The sequence below is a fragment of the Eutrema salsugineum genome, unplaced genomic scaffold (genome assembly GCF_000478725.1).
Source record: "Eutrema salsugineum unplaced genomic scaffold, Eutsalg1_0 scaffold_10, whole genome shotgun sequence".
Classification (NCBI taxonomy): domain Eukaryota; kingdom Viridiplantae; phylum Streptophyta; class Magnoliopsida; order Brassicales; family Brassicaceae; genus Eutrema; species Eutrema salsugineum.
In genome coordinates, this window is record NW_006256908.1 from 6581185 (window position 1) to 6595587 (window position 14403).

General features: G+C 39.1%; 3 protein-coding genes and 3 long non-coding RNA genes across 9 annotated transcripts in view; 4 read left to right on the forward strand and 2 right to left on the reverse strand.

Annotated features, from left to right (window-relative positions):
- The window catches only part of LOC18027995 (leucine-rich repeat receptor-like serine/threonine/tyrosine-protein kinase SOBIR1), a 2223-nt gene extending 1134 nt beyond the window's left edge, over nucleotides 1–1089 (forward strand). Inside the window, exon 2 of the mRNA XM_006410255.2 lies at nucleotides 15–1089. Coding sequence (XP_006410318.2) covers nucleotides 15–961 — 947 coding nt within the window. The 3' untranslated portion in view covers nucleotides 962–1089. The remainder of the gene's footprint in view (nucleotides 1–14) is intronic.
- LOC18027996 (RAP domain-containing protein, chloroplastic) lies at nucleotides 1059–3848 on the reverse strand. Its single transcript, XM_006410257.2, has 5 exons — nucleotides 3695–3848; nucleotides 3508–3614; nucleotides 1640–3278; nucleotides 1465–1547; nucleotides 1059–1282 (listed from the first exon to the last, which is right to left on the reverse strand). Exons 1-5 carry the CDS (start codon nucleotides 3813–3815, stop codon nucleotides 1214–1216), a joined length of 2019 nt encoding a protein of 672 aa, XP_006410320.1. The 5' UTR covers nucleotides 3816–3848; the 3' UTR covers nucleotides 1059–1213.
- A 535-nt stretch (nucleotides 3849–4383) lies between these two features.
- On the reverse strand, nucleotides 4384–12874 carry LOC18027999 (myosin-12). Its single transcript, XM_024148450.1, has 38 exons — nucleotides 12815–12874; nucleotides 12570–12715; nucleotides 12344–12500; nucleotides 12214–12272; nucleotides 11953–12112; nucleotides 11717–11866; nucleotides 11514–11650; nucleotides 11278–11424; nucleotides 10986–11087; nucleotides 10849–10906; nucleotides 10677–10778; nucleotides 10566–10603; nucleotides 10317–10443; nucleotides 10069–10239; nucleotides 9866–9997; nucleotides 9670–9776; nucleotides 9503–9563; nucleotides 9233–9410; nucleotides 8815–9020; nucleotides 8602–8721; nucleotides 8372–8470; nucleotides 8038–8253; nucleotides 7831–7970; nucleotides 7638–7739; nucleotides 7352–7460; nucleotides 7225–7269; nucleotides 7093–7152; nucleotides 6800–6970; nucleotides 6556–6714; nucleotides 6273–6479; nucleotides 6027–6176; nucleotides 5872–5942; nucleotides 5688–5787; nucleotides 5530–5586; nucleotides 5387–5443; nucleotides 5130–5210; nucleotides 4913–4995; nucleotides 4384–4796 (listed from the first exon to the last, which is right to left on the reverse strand). Exons 2-38 carry the CDS (start codon nucleotides 12644–12646, stop codon nucleotides 4667–4669), a joined length of 4326 nt encoding a protein of 1441 aa, XP_024004218.1. The 5' UTR covers nucleotides 12647–12715; nucleotides 12815–12874; the 3' UTR covers nucleotides 4384–4666.
- On the forward strand, nucleotides 4630–11564 carry LOC18028000. Of its 4 annotated transcripts, none has more exons than XR_002896566.1 (9): nucleotides 4630–4941; nucleotides 5441–5623; nucleotides 5706–5833; nucleotides 5936–6051; nucleotides 6900–6977; nucleotides 7341–7470; nucleotides 7555–7726; nucleotides 10649–10748; nucleotides 11261–11564. It is a non-coding gene; the product is annotated as an uncharacterized LOC18028000 (long non-coding RNA). The 4 variants fall into 4 exon arrangements; XR_002896563.1 differs by having other exon boundaries at nucleotides 5742–5833; XR_002896564.1 differs by lacking the exons at nucleotides 10649–10748; nucleotides 11261–11564 and having other exon boundaries at nucleotides 5742–5833; nucleotides 7550–7836.
- LOC112081633 lies at nucleotides 12057–12709 on the forward strand. The gene is made up of 3 exons (XR_002896568.1): nucleotides 12057–12189; nucleotides 12445–12503; nucleotides 12592–12709. It is a non-coding gene; the product is annotated as an uncharacterized LOC112081633 (long non-coding RNA).
- LOC112081632 lies at nucleotides 12819–14294 on the forward strand. The gene is made up of 5 exons (XR_002896567.1): nucleotides 12819–12874; nucleotides 13106–13653; nucleotides 13761–13833; nucleotides 13928–13987; nucleotides 14077–14294. It is a non-coding gene; the product is annotated as an uncharacterized LOC112081632 (long non-coding RNA).
- The last annotated feature ends 109 nt before the right edge of the window (nucleotides 14295–14403 follow it).

Here is a 14403-nt window from a genome sequence, read left to right on the forward strand (position 1 = left end):
TCGCTTTGGATTAAATATTCAGCCCATTGATCAAAAGAGCGAAGATTTAGCTTTCTTGGAGAACGAAGAAGCGTTATCTTCTCTGGAGATCATTGGAAGAGGAGGTTGTGGAGAGGTTTTCAAAGCAGAACTACCCGGAAGCGATGGGAAGATCATTGCCGTTAAGAAAGTTATCCAACCGGCTAAAGACGCCACTGAACTTGCAGACGAAGAATCCAAGTTTCTGAACAAGAAAATGAGGCAAATCAGATCAGAGATCAACACAGTCGGCCAAATCCGTCACCGGAATCTTCTACCATTGTTGGCTCACGTACCGAGACCCGAGTGCCACTTCCTCGTTTATGAGTTCATGAAGAACGGGAGTTTGCAAGATATATTGACTGATGTGTCCGCTGGAACCAAAGAGTTAATGTGGCCAGCAAGGCACAAGATTGCTATAGGTATAGCTGCAGGGCTTGAGTACCTTCACATGGACCATAACCCAAGAATCATTCACAGAGACTTGAAGCCAGGAAATGTTCTTATTGATGATGACATGGAGGCCAGAATTGCAGATTTCGGGCTCGCAAAGCAAATGCCTGATGCGGTCACACATATTACCCTCTCAAATTGTGCAGGTACTGTGGGATACATAGCACCAGAATATCATCAAACTTTCAAGTTCACGGACAAATGTGATATCTATAGTTTTGGAGTGATTCTTGGGGTTTTGGTGATTGGAAAGCTTCCTTCAGATGAGTTTTTTCAGCATACTGAGGAGATGAGTCTGATAAAGTGGATGAGGAACACAATAACATCAGAGAATCCAAGCCTTGCGATTGATCCGAAGTTGATGGGACAAGGATTCGATGACCAGATGCTTCTGGTTCTGAAAATCGCTTGTTACTGTACTTTGGCTGATCCGAAACAGAGGCCTAACAGCAAAGATGTCAGGACTATGTTGACCCAGATCAAGCACTAGTGTCTCTCTATGATATGTTGTTTTGCTTTTATATGTGTTTTCTAGATTTCATGTCGCATGAGAAATAACTATGGCAGAAGCTTGTGATGAAGATGTATTTATGTTTTAAATGGAATTTAATTCTGTTTTATGGCTCTAAACATAAATCATGAATCTAATACAACAATCTTACCTATATACATGAAGGAAAAGAGAACTTTAATTAACAACCATGGAATCACAATGCCATACGTATTTCGTTTCTGTCTTTCTCTATAAGCAGCCGTCGAGAATCTCCCTCAGATATTCCAGCTGTTCATGACTGCCTTCATGTTCTTCCCACTAGAAAAATAATAAAAACAAAGTCAACACATGTTCAGATGTTTAAACTCGTTACTGAGATGGACAAACATTATTAACAATTTTTTTTTTAAAAAAAAATAGAGAACAATGTCTACTTGATTCCATAGCATCATCCTAGCAACTCAATTTCGAAAATGGAGTTTTTAACGTTTTAAACACACCTCTTGATGAGACAAGGATACCACCTTCCATCCAGCAGCAGAAACATATCTCCGCTTCAGCATTGTATGCCCTAATGGTAGTCCTGTAAAGACACAAAAGCCGAAATGATCATTGAGTTTGGGTTGGCTTCACTAGACATCAAGTTAAATAGAGAAACAGAGTGTTGGCACTTACCGGTGTTTCTTGAGAAATGAGTTGGCCCGTCGATTTCTAAAGCAACTTTCTTCTCGACCAGCGCAACATCAACGGTGTAGCCATCCACATCATATTCTTTAACCCAATCAAGCCCTGTACTTATGAGAAGGCGTCCAACTTCTTTCTGAAAAGATGAGGTTATTTTCTGATTGAACCTTTTGGTTTTTCCTGCGCGGTTTATTTTTTCTTCGAGCCCATGACAAAGTGACAACTGAAGGTGGAGACTCTCAACCTTCAAGCACTGATTCACAAGATACACCTGAGAAGCAAACATGACATCTTCCCTATACTGCTCTGAAAGCCTTTGCTCCTCCAAGGTGGTTAAGATATTCCATATATTGGCAAAGAAAGGTCGCTCCACTTGCCCAAGAACAGCATAAGACCATGCTATATTTCCAAGCTGGTCCCTGTTAAAGCTAAGTGCTGGAGGTCCTGAAGCACCATCGCTTACTCCAACGTCTGCTACTTCATCATAGTTTGATGTTTCTTTCGTCAAGCTGCACTTGAACTGGTCACTGCTTTTGAAAGCACTATCCAAAGATTCAAGTAAATGATCGGCTGGCTCATAAAGCGAGGCAAATGACCACAATAGTTGAGCAATCTCTTGGCCTTTAAAGGTGATGATAATAGTAGATGCCCTCTTTGACAACTCAGCAAAGAGTTCTGTAGCAGAATGCCGCATGGAAGCAAAAGCCCCTGCAATATTAGCAACATTCTGAGAATTAAACTCCCCAACCTTTGACGTGGCAACTTCTGCGACTCGATCCATCTCTGTCAAATAAAGCAATTCACCCCCGATTTTTGACAACGCCCAAGATATATTTGAGATGCCTTGAGCTGAACATTCCGGTAGGCAAGTCATTGCAAGAGCAACAAGCATTGACATCTCTCTTTGCCGAGCAAATGCAAGCCTACGTGTTCTCATCATCGAAACTTTCTCCATATTCTTGGCAATTCGGTGGAGAGCAGTGGCAATGTTTAAAGGAGACAACGGCGATGGACTTAAGCCTTTGGCAACAGCCATGATTGTCTCAGCTGTTACTTCCAGTACCTCTTCAGCAGTCTGTGATTCAATTATAGCTTTGTTCAGGTTGATTTCTTTCATACGATCAGAAGGTCCTGAAAACTGGGATAGTCTCTGAACTAATTGCTCCCTCGTCTTCTCCTTCTTTTCCTTAAACATTCCACCAGCTAATGAGCTAACTCTCTTCCGGAGTTCCCCCATTTTATCCTCCATTGATCGATCTTGGAAGTCCAAATCTTCTTCCTCGGTATCAAAATCATCCTCGGGAACACTTTTGATCCTGACCTTGTCTTTGTTTCCAGTCACTTTCTTGCTCTTTTTCTTTTTCTTCTTCTTAAGAGGCATCACTTCCGCCATTCTAGAAGACAATCCTCTAGCCTCAATCGATTGAAGTGCGAGTTTCCTTGCCCTTACACACCAATCCATCCCTTCAGTATCTTCAAGCGCTTTCGAATTTGCCTGCTTTTTCCTCTTCTTCGGAGGTTGGATTTCCAACGGATCAATCTCCCCAAGAAATTCTGACTCCCAATCCAAATCATCCTCTTCTTCTTCTTCTTCGAGTTCTTCCTCTGAGTTACCAATCACAGACGAGTTCTGAAACAGTACACAAAAAGATGAAAATACGAGAACAAACAAGCAGCTTAGATACCATTGAAAATTTGTTGTGCAACCTTATCCAAAAACCTTCCACACCATACGAGCATCATGAGTCGCATAAAAATGAAGACAAAATCAATAAAAGCAAACAGCACAAGAACTCATTTGACCTAATCATTTCCATATTTATATGAAATGAGAATTCCGAAAGTTTCCTAGAACTAACCAGGGAAAGAGGAAGGTGCTCGAGTGATCCCGTACGGCGATTCAAGGAAGTCCTCTGCGTGACTGGAGCAAGAAATCGATTTTTCTTATCAGGGAGAGGCCATATCCCTGGAATTGGACCAAAGAGAGTGTAAGGCTATAATAGCTAAAATTGATTAAAAGAAGGAGGAAATGAAGTAGCGAGCGACCTGCTACGAAGGAGGAGGAGGAGGAGAGATGGAGATGGCGTCGACTGTGGTTAACGATGCGGTGGCGTAGTTCCGGTGGACTGAGACAGAAGCACCGCCACAGTGGGATTACACACTCCATCTTCTTCAATCGGAATTTTGATGGCTCTCTGTTGCTGAGATTTTAACACAGAAGCTGGGTTTTAGCTACAACCCTCTGATTCATTTATTAGTGTTTGCTTTCAAAGATATCAATTATCCTAATGATCCCTCAAAAGTTGGCATCCTTACAGAACATTCCCACTAATTTCCATATGTCCGATGATCCCCTTCAAATATAGTTTCTTCCTAGAAATGTCCATTTTGCAAAAGGTCCCGTAATAGCAGACTTGAGTCCCTTGAATCTCTATAATTTGTACATCAAAATTACAATCTGAAATGTGTTATTAAGAAAATGACTTAGTTCATATTAGCAGAAAAAAAAAACCGTATTCTAAATAATTTATGTTTAGCATTTTATATATTTTTAGGTTTCTTATGTAACTACTCAATTTGCATTGTGGTTGATTTTTATGGTTGAAACGTGAAGTACATTATTAGATATGAAAAAAAATCTGAATTATTTTTCTATCAGATCCAAAATGTTACAAAACCTCAGTCTCAATAACATATACAATATTCAATACACCATGTATGATTTGGCCAAAAAAGAGAGTACAACATGTATTATATGAATCCCAACCCAACCTATACACAAGTGTAAAACGTAAAGGATATAGCAAAGCAACCCCAAACCAAAAAAAAATGAAATCATAGAAGAAGAGAAGAAGCTTTCTTGCTTCTTGTGAGAACATAAATGTTAAAACGGCAAAGGCTTCCCTTTCTGTAATTTATGAAAAAACCAAGGCTTAACAAATAATTTAAAAGAAAAAAGATTTTGCAGCCGTTGCCTTCTGCATGAAAGAGAAGGTTTCATCTTGATGTCTGCATTACTCAGGCAATGTCGGGGAACAAAAAGTGGAAATCAGATCGCTGGCGGAGAATCGGCGGTGGATCGACGTCGGAGAGGCTAATGGTTTCGCCGTGGAAGGATTGCGAAACTTCTTCCACTGAGAAAGGAATGCTGTACAATACCGGAAATCGACTTGCTTTCAGGATTCGAGAGTAATTAGGGAGAGAAATTGAGAAGAAAGCAAGAAACTTTTTCTGCCATTAACTCTGAAAATTTCCTTAGCTTACCTTGAATCGACGTCTAGCAAGAAAGAAGGGTAAGTCATGTTGACTGAATCTTCCGTCATTAGTTTTCTCATCTGCTTGATCACCTGTAAACGGCACAAATCGTTGGATCATGAGTCCAGGTTGTTCTCATTTTTGCATATTGTGTTTTTGTTGGATTTATTCTGTGAAATTTCTTGAAGAAGGTTTTGGAGTTGGTTTGGTTTGGTCCATTACTTACCTCAGGGGAGAGTCCTTGAGTTCCATATTTGTCGTCCCAAAACATAGTCCCAATTCGATATACTTGTGTGATGCTTAGTACCTACTCCGCAAAAACAAAATAATTATAATTTGAGATTTGTAACAAATCAGGAGAAAGAGTTCTATGCAAATTTTTGCAGCTATTTTCCATAATCAAGATGTCCCTAGATAATTTGTGCCAGAGTATGATCCTTCTATATGTATGCTTTGCATAAAGTTGTGGTTTAAGGTCTTTACCGGGCATATCTCTTTTGTGATCTCCTCCAATGATTTCTGTGTCTTTTGATGCAGGACCTGTAGAGTGATAATGTATGTCATCAAATGCCGAATTTTCTCACCAATTATGTATTTTCACCAATAGATATGGTTCGAAGTAGTACCAGAAACTTCACCGCTTGCCTAATGTGTTGAAGTTCATCCCATGGTGATCGTGCTGCCTGTAGGAGACAACAAAAAAAAACGAAAAATAACAATGTAAGTCAATCATTTTCTCTTGTTTGCTCTTCGCATAATATGATTATAAATGCTTTAGCCTTACCTCATCTTCTGCCTTCAGGCACCACTGCTCTAATTCATGCAAACCCATTTTCAGATATTCTCCGTTGCTAAACGAACAACACTCTCGGCGAAGCAACAAACTGCCAGAAGATAAACGTTGTAATTCAAGCAACCTCGTAACTAAGTGTAGCTACTTGTGTCCTATTCTATATATTCTTCTGTACCTGTTAAAGAGCTGGACATTGATGTACGAGAAAACCTGATGGAAAAGTTTCCTTGTGATCATAGATGGGACCTGGAGATCGTGAAGACTTGGTCAACGAACAGAAAAGAAAAATTTAAGCTTGAGATGAAAGTCTTCGAAAGTGCATTCTCTTACATGATTCTCTGCCATAAAGGTCAAGGTATGTTCAAGCTTGTTGATGATGTTCTGCCATTGTACATATGATGTCTGTTGCTTGGCAGTTGTGGACAAGTGGATGCTTTTAGTCACGTCTCGCAATGTTCTGGGTCTCGTTGGTCTTGGTGCCTGTTTCATCTCACATATACCACAATATTGTTAACATAAGTGATTAGCTAATCACTAAGATACGTTCCGTAGTAACTTGAGGAATGATGTACTGACATGGATACAGAGATTAAGTAATGGGTTTATCTCTTTCTTTAAGTTATCTCGGATCATTCCATATGTTTTCTCAACGTATGCGGCTAAATGTTGCTTGAATAGTAAAGCCGGGTATTTAGCTTCAACCATCTCTTGGTCATTTGATATTCCAACCATCCCACTGTAGCCACTGGTTTTTTCCAAGCCCACTGCAGATGGTTGCATTCCCTACAATGTTGTTACTAAAAATTACTAAGGCTCTTACAAAATGGATAAATCGGAGGCTCACTTTTACGAAGCTTACTTGGACCAATCGCCCAAATAATGTAGTCCGGGATGATCTGTTACGTCCTGAAGCCGCTTTATTTGTATTGCTGAATTTGAGTGTAGATTGTAGAAGATATAAGAGGGTAGAGCTTGTTGTGAGCCAATAAGTTAGTTCCATTGTGTCATCTTGGCTTTTCTGGACCAGAATTAGTATAACTTGAATATGTTGTCTTGGTTTCAAAGATTTAAGAATTTCACTATCATTGTCTTTAGTTTATTACCTCAATGGATGATCTAATTTTATGAACAATTCTATCAAATATATTTGTTTTCTCCGCTTCAAATGATCTCCATTGAAGTAGTGCCTTGTAAACTATCCAGGCTGCCACAGATCTGCCGTTATCAAACCTTCTCTCGTCAGTGAGGCATGTCATCAGCACATCATGGCTCTCCTGTCCAGTAATAATCATTTTAAATTCTTTCTGTAAAGAAACAAATATTGAAATAACTTTTGCTTGCTTTCGTTGGATATCAACGTATGGCTCTTTAGTACAGACAAGTTAGCGAATGATACCTGTTGCCTATCTGTTAGAGATCTTTGTTTTGCTAACACAATGACTGGATTCCTTGGCTCCTGAAACAAATAACAAGGGGTGAGGAACTGTAGAGTAATGTTTCGTAACTGGGCCTAGCAAAGATAACAGACCTTTGTTGCCTGAATCTCTTCTGTTTGATGTCCATTTTCAAGATTCTGCAGTGTCATATTACATTAATGCAAATGTTATAACTGTTTTTTTTACGAAAAAAATTATTGGTTGACAGAAGTTTTGCACCTTTGCGGATCCAAAAACTTCTTCAGGAGGCACTGTCTTTTCTTCAGCAGCTGTCTGTCTTCGAAGAGATTCATTTTCTGACTCTAAAATTGCAACCCTATCCTTCAGGCTGATAAGAGGTATATTTTTGTTTCTTTTTTTCAGATATGTGATGATATCAGATACAAACTCATATCAATTTTTCTTTTGCTTTTATAGTTCAGGTACTGAAAATTTTCAAATTCACACAGTTATGAAGAATAGAATGTACTAAGATGAGAGAATTGTTCAGCTCCCAAGACTGTACCTGTTTAAGTGTCCAGACTCTTCGGCGCTTGTTGAAGCGGCCAAGGCCTGTTGGCGCAAGACCTGATTTTCGGATTCAAGGTCTGACAGGTTCGTATGTAATCTGGAATTTACCAATAATACTCATGAACCGTGACTGTAATATAGAAATATGATTTTAGTTCCTTAAAGTACTGAGTGAATATTATATATACCTTTCAATGACCTCTTGAAGTTGAATGGCCTTTGCCTTTGCATCTTCTGCTTCAGTTAGACTTGCCTTGCTATCAATCTCAAGTGCAGAACATATTGTTTCAAACTCCTCGATTTTTCCTTTTAATTTCTCTACCTCAACCTGAATTTTAAAGATATTGTATCAGGATAAGATCTGCTTGTTAGTTGAACTTGTAGCTCAAATTTACCTCCAGCTCCTTGTTTTGACTGCTCAGTAACTCCAGTTGAGTATTGTCTACAACTGGAACCTCTTTAATGACTGGTGGGGCTTGTTCAATGGCTAATTTTGCTGCCTCTTTCTCTCGTATGATTGCAGCGTGGGCTTCATCTAACTTCTCTTGCAAACCAGTTAAAGTATTTTGTAGGTTTGCGATTTCTTGTGCTTTTGCTTCCTCGAGATCAACCTAATGACAAATCTTTTTAGAATTAAACCACTATGTGCTTTTGACTCTAGCTACTTTCATCCAAGGCAATTAGGTTGCAGAACAAAGAACTCCAGTTTCTAATTTTTTTAAAAGTCACCTTTTGATGCTTCTCTAGTTCGAGACGCCAGGTTAGCTCTTCCACACGCTTCTCTAACTTGTCCTTGGCTTCTTTGAGTGCCCCAGTTTCTCTTGCAGCCTTTGTTTGGAAAAATTTTTGGTTAGAATTTTTGTAGTAAATTAGAGTGAAGCATGCCTGCCTCTTAGACAGAGTAGATTGATTCTTATGAGATAAATCACTCAAAGTACCCCCATATCAATGGAACTTACCATTTTGAGATTTTTGAGCTCTTTTCGAGCTACTTTAGCTCTCCACAGACATTGTAGTGCTAATGTTGCTTTTTTGTACTGGCTATAAGCTTTATGAGCTTGGTATCTTCTCAATTCCCTCTGTTATATAATATATCAGTAAGAAGACAAGTCCAGAAACTTCTGATATTTTGATAAAAACATGACTTGTATAAAGTAGTCCAAATCTAGTACCTGAACTATAATTGCTGCCTTTGTTCTTCTTCTGTGTCTATGTTTGTTTCGAGCATCCATTGACCGTAAACCAGACTGAATAACTGTTGCTGATGCCTTGAGGTTAGTGAAGCATTTCCTTGCTCTATCTGCACGAATGTTCTTTTGGATGCAAATTGAAGCAGCTTCCCGTCGCATGTGTTGATATAGCTTGCGCGCAAGTTGTGCTATATATGTAATACACACGATACACAGTTAGTATGAAAAACGTTGTGTATTGACTGATATTTGGATCAGCTTATGAGATTGTATATTAGATAAGAATGTTCACATTCTACCTTTTTTCTTAGTATAAAGGGCTCTATTAATATAACAGTTTAATTCCTAGCTTAGTATAGAGTAGGGTGTTACTGTTGAGACAAAGGTAAAAGAATAAAACCTCTCCAAAGTTTTTGCATATAGATTGTAGCCTTCTTCTGCCCAAGGAACTCTTTTCTTGTCAAATAAGTCCTGATCTGCCTCTGAATGTGTCTAGTGGCACCAGCCAAAACCTCGGTTCTTCGTGCATCTAGTTCAGCCATTTGTCCGGCCCTAAGAAATATCTTTGTTTTCCCTATCTGAAAATGAAAAATCAAAATGCAAGTTTAGACTGAAATGGGTGGCTTTAATTATTCATATTTGGCATGCCTGTACCCAGTGCTTTTCATACCTGGTAGCCTTTTAAACCCATTTTGTCGCAGATTGAAGCACATGCCGACTTTTCATCGGATCTGTCAATAAATGATGTAAGTTTCTCAGTGTTGATTGGATCAGGAGTGAATAGGATCAAAGTGATAATCTGTCTTCTTTCAAAATATGTAATTGTGTATTTTATACCCTTCTGGTACGTCTGCGGCTAGCATCACAAAACGATCAAGAAATTCATCGAATGCTCGTTTTGTTGGATAACCAGCACAGCTGATTCTTATAGCTTCCAGTACACCCTGTTCACTTACCCAAATCGGCTATAAGCAAAAACCTTAAGGGAAAACATGAACTTTTTCAATTAGAAAACCTGAGGCTTAAGGCTTACTCCGCATCTTAGTTGGTTTAGGACGTTGTCATTCTCAAAAATCCCTGGCTTTAGAACTGTATTTGGCTTCACACATCTAATATAATGGGGTTCTGTTGTGTTTAGCGTCTCCATTAGAGCTTGGAGTTGTTGCTGGAGGTAGGTTAAGGTAAGAAATCAAGATCTTGAGAAATGTGCAAATGATATGTTTTCAGACGGCTTACCTTGAAACGGGTCCCAATCGATGAAAACTTGGACTGCTTTGATGCGTCCTCTGCAAGTGGTGGAAACAAATTGGCGACAAAAGAGCACTTAGACGCATCCAACAAAGCTTGATGTTCTGCCACCACATAATCTTTGTTTTTGTCGAGAAAAAACTCTGCTGAGTATGTAACCTGAGGCAGAGAAGCGTGCTCAGTAACTAGCTACTGTACTTACATTAGCTTAGCGTCTAAAATTGTGTTTGCCTCACATCTCCTGCATAGTGGTTGACAGTGAAAGCTGTTCGGGCAAGCTTAGGTTTGCTGAATCGCTTGTGTCCTTTATATGTTTGATACATCTTCTGTGCAAACGTCTCATGGGTCGACTTAGGAAACATGCTGCAAGGATGAAACTTATGGTTATGCCGAGAGAAACTGTAGTATAGTTCTACTTTACTATGGATTGATATTGTGAAAATGTAGTTTCCCTAACAAGTAGTATAGTTTGCTGACACACTTACCATGCTTCATCAAGTAGGGCAATGATGCCTCCTGGTTTCTGCAAGAAACAAGATGCCATTGATTATTTTATGTGCTTGCGCAGGTTGTGGAGTCAATGTCATAGTTTATACCTTCTCAATAAGATCTAAGACATCCTGGTTGTCAACAAATTCAACATAGCTCCAGTCTATTTCCTCCCTCGTGTATTCCTCTTGCTCCATCTTGAATACATGCTGCAGAGAAAAATTGGTCCATGTAAAAGTTTTTGTAGTGTGAATTGGTTTCAGTGTTTTTATATCCTACCTGATTGAAGTGCTGTTGCAACTTCTCATTTGTGAGATTGATGCATAGCTGCTCAAAACTATCAAACAAATAGTGGTATTAGATCTTAATTTCTATGTGTACCCATCATTCAGGTATTTATTTTCAGTCAGGTTTACCTGTTGATCTTGAAGCTTTCAAAACCATAAATGTCGAGGACTCCGATCAAGCTTGTAGCATTCGGGTCTTGACCTATTGAACTGTTGATCTTATCCACAATCCTGCCATAATTGAGTTGTGCATAGGTCACTGTTGGAGATTTCTCAAACTGAGAACTATTTAATTAGACAAAGTCCTGAAGGAAAACTACTTTTTCTCTGCGCCATTACAACTTTTGTGGAGGGCAGAGCAGCTTCCACCTAATGATTGACAAAATATCCATTTTTGTTTTCAGGGGTTGGATTTACTCACCAATCAAACAGCCTGGAGTAAACTGTCTTGGCTAAAGCATCACGGTTTAGGGCGGCTGATTCAGGGTCAAGTGGCTTTGTGATGTTACCATCCGGAGTGACAATTACACGCTTGCAGAGTGAATCCTCGAGCATCTTCTCATTGCACCTGCGTCAAGTGAATAATTGAAAATCTGTCATTAGAACTGTGCAGAATTTTCGAGGTGTAAATGTTTAAGGATTGGTAGATGAAGATACATGAGTAGCTCTGCTGCTGTTTGAAGATGATATCTTGATTTATCATCCCTGAGTTTTGAAGAATCCGCGTCTTCTCCTTTGATAAAATTGACATTCCCAAGGTGGAGGATGGCAGCAACGACGCGGAATATGGCATCCTTAAGTTGAAGTTTCTTGTCAGTATTTGAAATTTCTATGTTTACAATGAGAGTCATGAGACAAACCTGTGCCTCTTGTCCAATGCCCACAATGTCCATGGCATTTCTGGTCTCCATATACTCTCTTGCATCATCTACATTGGAAACCTCATAGCAGTTTGTCTGATTCAGATAGTGGAACGTCCTTGGATCCCCTAGCTTGAATTTCTTGACTTCCTGAAACACTCGAACATATTGTCATAATTGTCGTATTGCTAAATTTTCCAGCTCTATTGCTTTCATGATTGTTACTGATCATTTACCTCAGGCGGTGCTGCACAGAGCATGTAGAAGCAGTGATAGTTCCTCTCAGGGTCTGAGACTTGGCAAACACGAGACCGTTCGAGAAGATAAGTTCGGATTGCAGCTCCAGATATTTTCCCACGCTTGTCAAATTGGATCTCAACAAATTTTCCAAACCGACTGTTGAAGAACGCCAGAGAATTACAAACAGCCAAAACAAAAGATACCAGGAGAAAAGAATGAAAATTATGTCCAAAGTAAGTGTTATTAATAGATACCACCTTGAATTGTTATTTTTCACAGTTTTTGCGTTTCCAAAAGCTTCCAACACTGGATTAGACTGGAAACAGAACAGTTTAGAATGGTGGAAGTGTTTATTCGACGCAGATAAAATCAGAGCAAGAAACTCACCTCTAAAACTTGTTGTTCAACGCTTCTCCCTTCGGTATCTGATCTCCCTCCCATGAATGCAAGATATCTCATGAGCATTTTGGTCGTCTCTGTTTTTCCAGCTCCACTCTCTCCACTAACCAAAATGGACTGGCTTCTTGCCTCATTTATCATCGCCCTGGTATATATGGAAACCTTTAGCTTTGTACACTAACTGCTTGAAGTCTATATCTACTCAGAGTTGTACCTGTAACTGGTGTCTGCAACAGCAAACAGATGCGGGCTTAGCTCTCCAAAGGCAGCTCCTTTATATTGCTCCATCATATGAACGCTATACAAATGCGGAAGTCTTTGGAAAGGATTCACCGCAATCAAGATGTTTCCGGTGTAAGTCTGCACTATTTCAAGAGTTTGCAATTAGATAATCTCAACATCTAACTTTCAAAAGTTTTGATCAATGGGATGTTTAAGTTATCTTTCTTAATTACTGACATAGATCTCGTTTAAAGAAAACCGGCAAGCGAGATTGTGGAGGACCCCTGGCTCATGGAGGTAAGCAAGTTTAGTCATATCGTCAACTCCTGCAGGTGGCGCCTCTGTATCCTTTGGGTAGATACTAGAAATACTAGCAACGATCTATAAAAAAAAACAAACATATACTTAAAAATTTTGTAGAAAATCTGTGAATTATACTGCAGAAGTCCATACGAAAATCTTCTCCATTTTGGGTTGTTTTAGATATAATAAATGAAAAGTAGCTCCTCACTGTTTTCTCATTTGCAGTGAGTATTGTGGCATTGGTGCCTTTGATTTCTGTCACTTCTCCATCAATCCATGCGAGTTCTGGATCCTCGACCCAGACATGTGACCCGAGTGTGATATTTACAGGAGTCCCCTAACATTGTTCATCAAAGCAAGATTTTCAGTAGTCATATTCAGATGAGATGATAGGATAAAGCAACATAAAATTAATGGGAAGGCTTACCATAACTCAAGCTCTTAAGCTGACTATCTGCAGCAGTTGAAGAACAGAGAGATCGAAAGAGAAGGTAATATAGAAAGAGAGAATTGAGCTCTTTGAGAGAGAGAAAAAGAGAGAGAGATGAATCATAAATAAGAAAAAGGTGACTATGAATCCAAGAAAATGCAGGAGATTCTTAGCTAAGAAAGTGCCCTTTTCCCTCACCTCTGGGTTCCACCGAGTCTCTTAACTGTTTCTACAGATTTTAAAGCTTAAGATGCAGCAAATCCACTGTTTTCAGATATTCTCTCTCGGGTCATTTGCTTGAAAACCATGCTTGAGCATTCGATCGGAAGCTGTTTGGTCTAAGGTCACTCTTCATATTTTTTTCCTTTTCAAAGCTTTATGCTGTGCTTCCTTTTGCGCATGAATGGGGTCCTCGTAGGTTAAACTAAATGTGAAATTTGCTGCTTTTAGAACAATAAAGTGGCCTGCTTTACATTTTGATATAGCAACTGCACCAACTTTTCTCTCGATCGTCCATGGCCAGGTACTGTTTAGCTGTGAAAGTGAATGTCTTTCCTCTTTTTCGTTTAAAAAAAGACATGTAGGCCCTTTACGTTTGGTTCCATCTCCTCTTGCAGCAGAGGCAAAGGCTCAAGGGACTTGTCATGGTGCTTAAACTTGAAGTCATCACCTTAAAAGTGTAAACTTGTCAGATCTTATTGAAAGTTTCAGATTTTTCAAACTTTCATGTTTTTATTTTGTTTTATTTTTATATGTGTGTGAAAAGGCAATGGCCGGTGGGGAATCTCCGGCTGCGGCTGAAGCCGGTGTCCGAAGCTGGGCCATTTGGATTAACTTTTCCAACTAGACTTGGCTTTTTTTAGTTTTTGTTTTTCTTTTTAATTATGGTCTAAAGTTTTTAATATACTACAAGGTTAGATAATATTCAGACCTGCATCATTGTTTGTCTAATTTTCCAAATTTCGCGATCCAAGAACATCATGATTACATGTGCAACCCTGTGTTTTACTTTTGCCCTTTTCCACAATAGTATAATTAAAGAAAACTCTCTCAAATTATCTTATATACAAACTAATAACTCATCTATTCTAAA